Source organism: Elephas maximus, chromosome 2 (assembly GCF_024166365.1).
Source record: "Elephas maximus indicus isolate mEleMax1 chromosome 2, mEleMax1 primary haplotype, whole genome shotgun sequence".
Classification (NCBI taxonomy): Eukaryota; Metazoa; Chordata; class Mammalia; order Proboscidea; family Elephantidae; genus Elephas; species Elephas maximus.
Window position 1 is genome coordinate 232,825,673 of NC_064820.1, and position 10,269 is coordinate 232,835,941.

Below are 10,269 nucleotides of genomic sequence, written 5' to 3' on the forward strand. Positions count from 1 at the left end.
GCTCCCCTGGCAGATAGGGGCCGGCGGCTGGCGGTGACACCTGATAAGAGCCCCCACTGCCCTGCAGGAGTAGGGTAGAGAGCCACCCTGGACCCTCCTCTTCCCTGGGCCATGGACACCCAGGCTGTGGACCACAGGTTGTGGGTACCCAGCCTATTGACACCCAGGTTGTGGGCACCCAAGATTTTGACACCCAGGCAGCAGGCACCCAGGCTACTGACACCCAGGCTGTGGGCACTGAGGTTACTGACACCCAGGTTGTGGGCACCCAGGCTACTGACACCCAGGCTGTGGGCACCCAGGCTACCGACACCCAGGCTGTGAGCAGCCAGGCTACTGACACCCAGGCTGTGGGCACCCAGGCTACTGACACCCAGGCTATGGGCACCCAGGCTGTGGGCACCAAGGCTATTGACACCAGGCTGTAGGCACCCAGCCTACTGACACCCAGGCTGTGGGCACCCAGCCTACTGACACCTAGGCTGTGGGCACTCAGGCCATAGGCACTGAGGTTGTGGGCACCCAGGCTATGGGCAGTGAGGCTGTGGAAGCCATGGTATTGACACCCAGGCCATGGGCACCCAGAGTGTGGGCACCCAGGCCCTGGGTCTCTGGGATGTGGACTTCTGTGTACATCTGGGCCCTAGACCTCTGGACCATGGACATCTGAAGCTAGGGCAATTGTGAGGGCATTTGGTTCACCCCGGCCCCACCATGGCTTGGTGGTGGTGGCAGGTCACTGGTGAATTCCAGCCTTGGGGGGGGAGGGCAGGGCAGGATTGCCCGTACAGGATTGGCGAGGTTGCCTGTCGGTGGGGGCAGAGGGGGCGCAGAGATTAACTCTGCAGGAAAAGCATAAAACATTATGAAACACGTTGGCCTATAATTCAGAGCAAATGTTCAGGGTGGCGGCACTGAAGCCTGTGCTGAGATCGTGGGAGCCAGCTCCCCCATCAGAAGCTCCCCTCTGCCCTGACTCCCTGGCCCCCACAGAGCTGTCTCAGGCCTAGGTGGGGAGGTACCCTTCCCCTCACACACAAATCTTCCCAGGTTACCTTTACCCCATGAATGGGAGGACCCTTTTTCCACCCAGTCTGTACCCCAGCAGGAAGCCCTGGATGCCTGCATAGGGTGCCTTGGCACGACCTGTGCCTCTTTGAGTTCAGACCTCTGTCTGTGAAAGTGAGAGGGTCCTTGGGAGGGGGTACCACTCTCTACCCATGGAGGCCCCTGGGCTTGCCCTCATGAGGGGTGCATGGGTGGGAGTGAGCTCTGGCTGCCATGGGCACCAAGATCTGAATTGGTCTATCCAAGGTCCATGTTCTGAGCCTCTTAGGGATCTTGGGCTGGTTTTGCCATCCCAGCAGGCTCAGCCCTCCGAGAACTTCTCTTTCCAAATCCCTCTTGCTGGGCATCCCCCTCCTTCCCCCTTCCCTGGGGGAGCAACCCTTCCTGGCCACTGCCCCCAGGAGCACACCGAATTTGACAAGGACATTGGAGGTGGTGTTCACCTTCCACTCCAATGCATTTTATTAAAAAGGAAGAGGCAGAAAGAAAGAAAAATAAACGAACGACTCCCACAAGGACCACACATGCTGGCCTGGTGCAGCTGCGGGACAGGGCTGCACCCCAGCTGGCACCAGTGGAAGCTGTGCGGGCTGTCCCCGAGCCCTGGGGCCCCCTGCTGGCCTGTGCCTTGGGGGTGGGCCATACACAGCACTGTTCAGAGGCCCCCTGATGCCCGGGTGGGGGTCCTCCTGCCCTGCTTACAGAGCTGCCTAGATGGAGCTGCCCTCGGGGGCGGCCTCAACCCAGGGACCCTGCCTGGGATCTTTCCCATATCTGCCTGTCTCTCAACGGACCTGGGGTCTGACATCATGAGGTCCATGGTTCACAAGTCATCGCCCACCAGGGCAGAATTTTGGTGGGAAATGAGGCTGTCCCTGAGCATGGTGTGCCCAGGGCTTGTGTGACAGTGGGGCTGAAGTCATCAGAGACCCCCACCCACTGCACAGATGGGCCTTGGGCACTACCATCCACCACTCTCCTTTTGTTACCCCACCCCCTCCACCCCCGGGCAGACTGCTTGGCTGGGCTATGCACAACCATGACATGCCCTCTCTCTTCCAGGCCCACCCAGTGTGATCCCTGCAGGCACAGGCCCAGGGGAAGGGAGGTGGGCTCAGGCCTCAGGGGTTGAGGCCAAAGGGGGCCATGGAGAGGGGATTGGGGGGCTTGGGTGGGCAACATCCTTCCCTGTTCCCCACTGTCTTGTCTGCCCTTGCCCATCATTGGCAGCTCCGCTGCTGGTCCTGCTCCTCCTCCCTGGGACTGTGTACCTGTGGGCTTAATGAGTCCAGGAGGCCAACACCCTGACCCCACCAAGGCTGAGCCTTGGGATCCTTGAGAGGGAGGGAAGCAGGCAGGTGGAGGGGCTCTAGGAGGTGAGGACAGAATCTGGCCCTATACCCTTTCTGACGGGGGTGGATGTGCCCCGGGCCCCCATCAGGGTGGCCAAACTTGGCAAGAGCCTTCCTGTGGGACTTCATGGCTTCCGGTCCTGTCCCCAGACTTCAGAGAAGGTTCCCATCACAGTGTGGGCTCCATCATCTTGGTGGTGGGGGCGGGGACAGTAGAGCCCCCTCAGGCCCAGGGACTGTGCCCGACCCTTTAGAAGGAGACAATCGTTGAGGACAGACGGTATTGGAAAAAATGTTCTCATTGTGAACAGAAACAGGCGGCTCCAACCACCACCAGATGTTCCTGGAAAATGTTTAGGATCCGAGTCAACATATGAAATTTCCATCAAACTTTTTTATTAATCAGAGGCATTTTCATCAATCCCTGCCTGATCCCACTGGATGTTGGGGCGCCCACTCAAGCTGCATTCCTGGGAGGAAGCCTGGCCTTCGTTCCTGCTCCAGGAGGGTCCCTGGCCCAGGAGGGAGGTCGCTCGGGGAGGTCAGTGGGAGGGCAGCAGGGCTGCCTCCCCTCAGGGTAGGAGCCTGGGCGCCTGCCCACTGCTCTGTAGCTGTTCCTGTCACATCCATGGGCCAGGGCAAGACCACGGTGACCAGGCTCTAGAGGGACCACCGGGAGCCTCTGTGGGTCTCCGGGCTCAAGCTACCACAGTCAGAAGCAGCCCTTCTCTGTCCCAGCCGACCTCCCGAGCGCCTGGGCAGGGCCTGTGAGGCTGCAGCCAGCTGTTTCCAGAGGTTCTGGACGGCACGCAGCAGCAACCGCTTTTATGGGGTGGGAGGCTCATAAAGAACCAAGAGCCCCACTTAGGGGCTGAGAGGCTGGCTGGCTCCGGCACAGGATAGCAGGGCAGGCGGGGAGCCCTGAAGGCAGCCCCTGCCTCCGCCTAGCTAGGGCGTATGGGGTGGGAACCCTCAGGCTTGGGACCCACGGAGTCCCCACTTCAGAAACCAGGAAACCCTTGTCCAGCACACTCCCCCTGCTGCAGCCACCCCCCCATAGCCCCCCTCCCCAAGGACACATGGGGGATGGGCTCTCCTGGCTCCCCCAGAGGGGCTGAGGGAGCAGTTTCCTGGAGAGCATCCCAGGGGACAGAGGGTGGGGCAGAGGGCCTGGTGAGGGAGAGACACCATAATTCCATACAGATCTCTTCGCTGCTTTTTAAAAATTGCATGTATATCTGTATGTATTTTTGCCAGCTCTGGACTAGGGCTGGGGGGATGGGGAAGTATAAGAACAGGCATCTTACCCCAACCCCCAAGATCAGCTCCCGACTTCTCTCCTAGCCCAGGCTGAGCAGAGGGAGCTGGGGGCATGGGATGGTGCCCCTTCCTGGGGCCTTAGGATCGCCCAGGATGGGTCTGGGGCCCAGCCCCGCTTGCCCCACAGACACGCCCATCACCTCCTCCCACCCCAGCCCTGCTGAACCCTTGGGTGGCTTGCAAAAGGTCACTCCTTGACACTGTCCCACCTTCCTGTGCCCCAGTTCCAACCTGATCTTGGCCTCTGCTGGCCTGGCCAGGCGAGGGTGGCCGGCCACCTCTGCTGACTCATTGTGGACCCTGGGCGCTCAGCCGCCCTCCTCTGAAGATGAATGGCCTGGCTTGGAAAAGAACAGAATGTGATCCCCGCCTTGGGCATGTCCCGGCCCGCCGTGTCCAAGCCCAGTGTTTCACCGGGCGGGTCTGTTTTGCTCATTAAGCTACGTGGGGAGCTGGGGGTGTGGTGGGAGGCAGGGGTGAGGCGGCTCTCTTGTGATGCAGGAGGCCTGTGACCACTGGTCAGCCCTCCAGGCTGCTGGTCTGAGGCTCGGTAGACCCTACCAAGCCTTCACCACTGGGGAGAAGCGGGGTGCCCAGAGGGCTGAGGCGAGAGGGAGCCCATGGGGCACAACAGGGTACTAAGAATGAGGCCTGAGTGGGCAGGCCTGGGAGGCCTGACTCAGCCCCCACCTCCCCATGATCTTCCTCACCAGGTCTCATTTTTCCCTTCTTCTGAGGTGGTGGGTGCTGGGCGCCTACAGCGGAGGGTGGAGGGAGGATTGCTAAGTGGCCAGGGCAGCGACCAGGGCTGCCATGATTGGGAACTGGGTATCTACCCCTGACCCGCTGTTCAGGCGTCCTGGACCCCAAGTCCCTGCTGGCAACTCTCCCGTCTGAGTCCACACCCAGGGGTGCCCCGGAAGCAGCAGGATAGCTGTGTGTTCCCCCTGAAGCGACCCAGCTGTGTGCACAGCCCTGCCCTGAGGGGCTTTCAACCATCCGGGTGTGCTTCTCCCTAGGAGGGGGCTTCTGTTCTGTGCAAGCAAGTACCCTGCCCAGTCCTACCCATTTTCCCAAGGCTATGAGGCCTTGGGGACCAGGGTTAGGTAGCTGGCTGGGACTGCGGACTCGTCGGCTGATGGATCAGATGTGGGTCCCCTTCCAATAGCATTAGCACTGAATCTGGGACTCTCTTAAGAAGTTCTCTGAGAGAAGTCTAAGAATGGAAGCCCCCCTACCAGGGGTGTGAGAATGGAGGGGTGAGGCCCCAGGGGAGCTGACTGGGGCTCCTGCTGACACTGTACCCCATTTCTTACCCCTCTTTCTGGAGGTCTTAGCTCTGACCCTTCTGTAGGTGACAGTGGCCCTTGTCAGTGGCAGTCCCTGCCTTCAGGGCTGCCCAGAGCAGGGACAACCAGGACAAGCATCTTTCCCGGCACATAGGAAGCGGTCAGGACTGTAGGTTTGGCTGTCAGGAACAAGGCCTGCTGCTTTATGGGTGTAATTCTCAGCTAGCCCCAGGCCTGTCCCTCTACCCAGCGCCCTCTCTCCCTGCCCGGCACCCATCACCCATCGTCCTGAGAAGCAGGGTGGAGGCAGCCCCCAGTAGGAATCAGAGGTGGGGCGAGGATGTGGGGGAGGAGGGAGGGTCTTGGAGTGGGACGGGGGAGGGGACAAGCTGCAGTGTGTGGGTGTAGGGGTGAGGCGAGGTGCAGGGCCAGCGGACGTCACAGGGTAGTGAGGAGTATCAGAAGCAGAGGCAGCAGCAAGGTCAGGGGCGAGGGCCAGGCCCCAGCAGCCTGGGTAACCCTGATGTTCTCGGCGATCCAAGCAGAATAGTAGGAGACGCGGGTATACACGCTGGGGGCCACGGTGGGCAGGCACACCCTGCCGCGGCTCACAACCCCCAGCTGCAGCCAGGTGCCATTCACCTCACAGACCAGGGGGCCCCCGGAGTCGCCCTGGGAGGAGAGCGAGGGGTGCTGAGGCTCCTCACCTGTGAGGTGACACCCACGAATCCCTCCCACCTGAAGGCCTTGGCCATCCAAAGTTCCCACTAATCCAGGTGAGAGACAGCTCCTTTCCCAGCTGACACGGACAGGACTCCTACTCCCTGAGACCCCTCCCCTGCTGCCCTCTCACCTCCTGAAGGACAGGACTCCTACTCCCTGAGACCCCTCCCCTGCTGCCCTCTCACCTCCTGAAGGACAGGACTCCTACTCCCTGAGACCCCTCCCCCGCTGCCCTCCCACCTCCTGAAGACGTGGGTAGGTGGTGGGGCGTCCCCAAGTCTCTGTGCAGTCAGGTCACTCAGGAGGATGGGGCTGTGGCTTCATGTCTCCTGGCAGGCAGACCCCAGGGACGCTTGTTAAGAAAGACTACTGATTCGGGAAGGAACTGCTGATGGTGGGGTCCCAGACATGGGGCTCAGCCACAGGGAGAGTGGGGGCTCTTGGGGAATGGTGGCTGGTGTGTCTCTGAGGGGCCCCCAGCAGAAAGGACAGGGCCTGACTGGGGGATCTCACCATGCAGGCCATGGCTCTGTCCCTGAGGTTGGCTGCACACAGTGTTGTGTTGTGGGTGGGGTGGGGGAGGCCCAGGTACAGCTCGCAGTAGGTGTTGTTGATGATGAACACCTGGGCCTCCTGGAGGGTCATCACTGGAGCCTCTGTGGAGAGGGGCTTGTGGAGGCGAGGTCCCTCCTGGATCCCACTGCTCACGCCCCAGGGGGCCCAATGGTGGTCGAGCGTGTGTGGAAGTGGATGGGCGGCCCCATGTGGAAGCTGTCTCCAGGAGCTCTGTGCTGCACCGTTTTACAGAGGAGGAGACAAAGCCATGGACAAAGAGCTCAAATCACCTCCCCAAGGCCATGCCCAGTGCAGTGGCAGAGCAGGACGAGCTTGGCTCCCTTTATCCTGGCCTCTAGGCCATGGACATGTCCGCCTTAGATGAGGGGGAGGAGAAACGCTGGAAACATGGAGAAAGAACGAGGCTGTGGCCCTGCAGAATGCAGCGTCTGCTGAGGGCTGTGACACAGACACGTTAACCCACACGTGTGTCGCTCAGTGGGCAGACATGGGATGGGGATGCCTGTGCAGGCTCTGGGTCCAGTGGGGCCTGGGTGGGCAGGGCTGGTTAATGTTCCAGTCCTGGGGGCCCAGCCTCGGACTGCTCCTGTGGGGACAGGCTGTGGCGCCAGGAGTGCGTAGGCCGAGCAGGGCTATCCCAGGGCCAGGCTGAGAGGTTGCCAGTCTGTCTGTCCCAATGTGCTCTGACTGTCACCCGTTACATCACACAGCCACCCCCGACGAAGCCTCAGGCTGGGGCCATGCCCGTTCATCCCCATCAGACCAGGGTCACCTGTGGAGTAGAGATGGAGCCCAGAGAGCAAGTCCTGGAGGGTGGGGAGGCAAGTGGGCCGGTCAGAGATGGACAGACAGGGCTGTACAGTGGGCGGTGCAGGGCCAGGCTGCGCTTCTCTGCCCCAGGCTTGGAGATGCAGAAATGCCAGTGTGGAGGGGCCGTGAAGGCTTTACAGGTCGCAACAGCCGATCCTCAACCCCAGGAGCTGAAGAATGTTCTAGGACACCTCCTCTATACTGCCTTCGCCTCTGCTTTATCATCCCTTCAATCCACTCTGAAGGCCACACCTGTTTCCTCCCCACAGCCCCTGCTTGGCTTCGCTCAGGGCCCACTCCTCTGTCCATCCGTCAGCTCAATGGGCTCCTCAGCTCCACCTTCTGCTCCACTCATCCTCTGCCCAAGGTGTCTGAAGGTGAGCTGGAGTTTCACACCCCCTATGACAGAGCCCGCTCACTCGGTCACTACCTGCGTGCAGCTGCCCCATGTTCCCACATCGCTGGGCGCGTACTAGTCAATGGCCAGGTCCGCACATCACTGGGCGTGTGCTAGTCAATGCCCAGGGTCCACACATCACGGGGCATGAGCTAGTCAATGCCCAGGTCCACACATCACGGGGCATGAGCTAGTCAATGCCCAGGTCCACACATCATGGGGCATGAGCTAGTCAATGCCCAGGGTCCACACATCACTGGGCGTGTACTAGTTAATGCCCAGGGTCCACACATCACTGGGCGTGTGCTAGTCAATGCCAAGGGTCCACACATCACTGGCCGTGTGCTAGTCAATGCCCAGGGTCTGGTTGTGTGCGGTGGGGACTGAGCTCTTCTCCACTGACCTTGCCCCTGCCTTGGCCACCCTGATGCAGCACTCCCAGCCTGGAGAGCGGAAGATCTGGCAAGGCTGAGGTGGGCATTGAACTGATATTTACAAACCCTTCCCAGGCATGGGACCCAGGGCTCTAGGAACACCCTGCCCTAGGTCAAGGGGGTGGCGGAGTCTGTTCTCCCTCACTCCAGGGGCCTGGGGATGAGCAATATCCAGGGGCTCGTGGTCTTCCTTAGCCTCACTCTAGGATGGAGCCTCACCCAGCCTGACCACAGTCTCCCAGGCAGCATGGCTAACCCACTCCTTCTCCCTGTGCTCACCTCCCTGAGGCTTGCTTTTTGCCCCAACCCACCAGGACTGGAGGATAGTCCAGTTTCCTGGGTCAGGCTCAAGTGTCCTGCAGAGGCAGGGTGCAGATGGCCAGCCTTTGAGCTGCAACTCTTCCTTGTCTCCGAGTCTCACCCCGCCCATCTCAGTACTGCCAACCTGGCCTAGTGATTGAGAGACCTCGATGTGCAGTTCCAGCTGGACTTGGGGGGGCGCCAGCCCCTCCCTGCCTCACCTCACCTTTGTAGTGCACCTGGCCCCAGCCAGTGACCCAGCACTCCGCCTGCGGCTGCATCTGGAAGGTGGTGGGCGGGACGCTGACCGGGCGGACAAAGGCAGAGAGCCGCACTGGGGTCCTCAGCTGCAGCAGAGCGATGTCGCCGTCAGTGAGCACCTGCCTGTGCTTATAAGTCGGGTGTGGGAGAAACTGCTTTATCCTGGTCTTCTGGCTTTTCCAGCTTCTCTTTTTGAAGTTGGTGATTCCCATGAGGACCCTCAGGTCATTGATTCTGATGGATCTGTGGGGTGGTCTCACTTCACCATCAGGTGCCACTGGTGGCCCAGGGGCCAGAGAGACCTCGAGAGACCTGCCACTCACCCCACCTTGGGACCTGGAGACCCCAGAAGGTCTGGCTTGGCCCCTGCCGAGGCCTCCCCAGCAACTCCCAGCCCTGAGAAGGATCTGACCTCAGCTTTCTGTCTCACTTACCTGGGCCTAGTCAGCTCCAACCCAGGGCCCAGCCGGGTTTGGCAACCCATGTTGGGTGGGGATGTGAGCTAGGCATGTGGATGGGCATGTGGGGTGGGCACATGGAGTGGGTATGTGCGGTGGGGTACGTGGGGTGGGGTATGTAGGGTGGGCAGGTGGGGTGGGGCACGTGGGGTGGGGCACGTGGGTTAGGGCACGTGGGGTGGGGCATGTGGAGTGGGATGGGCATGTGGGGTGGGACGTATGGGGTAGCCACGTGGGGTGGGATATGTGGGGCAGGGTTATGTGAGGTGGGTGGGCGTGTGGGGTGAGGAACGTGGGGTGGGGTATGTGGGGTGGGGTATGTGGTGTGGGGCATGCCCTCTGTCCTGGAGCTCCCCACCAGCAGCCCATCGATGTCCTCACCACACACCTGCACTTCGGAACACCAGACACGCTTTGCAGAGGTGAGAAAATGATGTGAGCTGACGAGGGACTTGTCCTGATCCCGGAGCTACACAGTATGCAGGGGAGAGCAAATTCCACATCCCCTGCACAGCTCTGCCCTGGCTCCTCCAGCTCTGCGCTGGCACCCCCAGCTCTGCCCTGACACCCCCAGCTCTGCCCTGACACCGCCAGCTCTGCCCTGACACCGCCAGCTCTGCCCCGACACCCCCAGCACCCCACTAGGACGCTTTGGCTGATGGTGAGCCGTGCTATGTTCAGTCACTTTTGAAACCGTTCAAGGAAAAGGAGTTTTTTGGGGGTTAAAAGGTCACGTAGTGGCCTCTGCTTTCATGTTCCTTTACTCTTTTCTCCGTATTGATCACCCCCTTCCCATTCCTCCACATGGTGCTCTGTATCCCACAGGGAAAGCAACGAGGCTGGCTAACCAGTGACCCTGTCCTCTGCACCCACTGGCCCTGGCCCTGGCGACTCACCTGGGGAAGCAGTGGGCAGCGGTGAGCACCCAGTGCTGGTCGAGGATGGTACCGCCACAGACGTGGTGGCCATTGTACTGCAGGCTGACTTGCCAGGGCCACCTGCCCGGGGGTGCGTCCTGGCCCCCCAAGATTTTGCCTTGTGTCTCTGTGGCACAGCTGCAGGCTGTGGGCGGGGAGAAGACATAGAGCGCTCATGAACTTTCCTTTAGAACTCCGGGGCCACCCCTGTGACCGTCTCCTTTACCGTTAGTTGCTGTCAGTTGATTCCAACTCATGACGACCCCATGTGTATCAGAGTAGAATTGCTCCATAGGGTTTTCAAGCCTATGACCTTTCGGAAGCAGATCACAAGGCCTGTGTTCTGAGGTGCCTCTGGGTGGGC

At 60.8% G+C, this 10,269-nt stretch overlaps 1 protein-coding gene across 1 annotated transcript; it reads right to left on the reverse strand.

The window, feature by feature from the left end:
- Window positions 1-5,467: 5,467 nt before the first annotated feature.
- On the reverse strand, window positions 5,468-8,742 carry PRSS38 (serine protease 38). The gene is made up of 3 exons (XM_049871044.1): window positions 8,496-8,742; window positions 6,266-6,408; window positions 5,468-5,701 (listed from the first exon to the last, which is right to left on the reverse strand). The coding sequence occupies exons 1-3, from the start codon at window positions 8,740-8,742 to the stop codon at window positions 5,468-5,470; spliced, it is 624 nt and encodes a 207-aa protein (XP_049727001.1).
- Between the last annotated feature and the right edge of the window lie 1,527 nt (window positions 8,743-10,269).

Bases quoted from the DNA above. Each gene is read 5' to 3' on its own strand.
- PRSS38 (XM_049871044.1), bottom strand. From the start codon at position 8,742: ATGGGAATCACCAACTTCAAAAAGAGAAGCTGGAAAAGCCAGAAGACC. The intron at 6,409-8,495 runs GTGAGGTGAGGC...CCCTCTCCACAG, and splicing joins GGGCCAGGTGCACTACAAAG to AGGCTCCAGTGATGACCCTC. The intron at 5,702-6,265 runs GTGAGATCCCCC...CTCTCCTCCCAG, and splicing joins ACAGAGCCATGGCCTGCATG to GGCGACTCCGGGGGCCCCCT.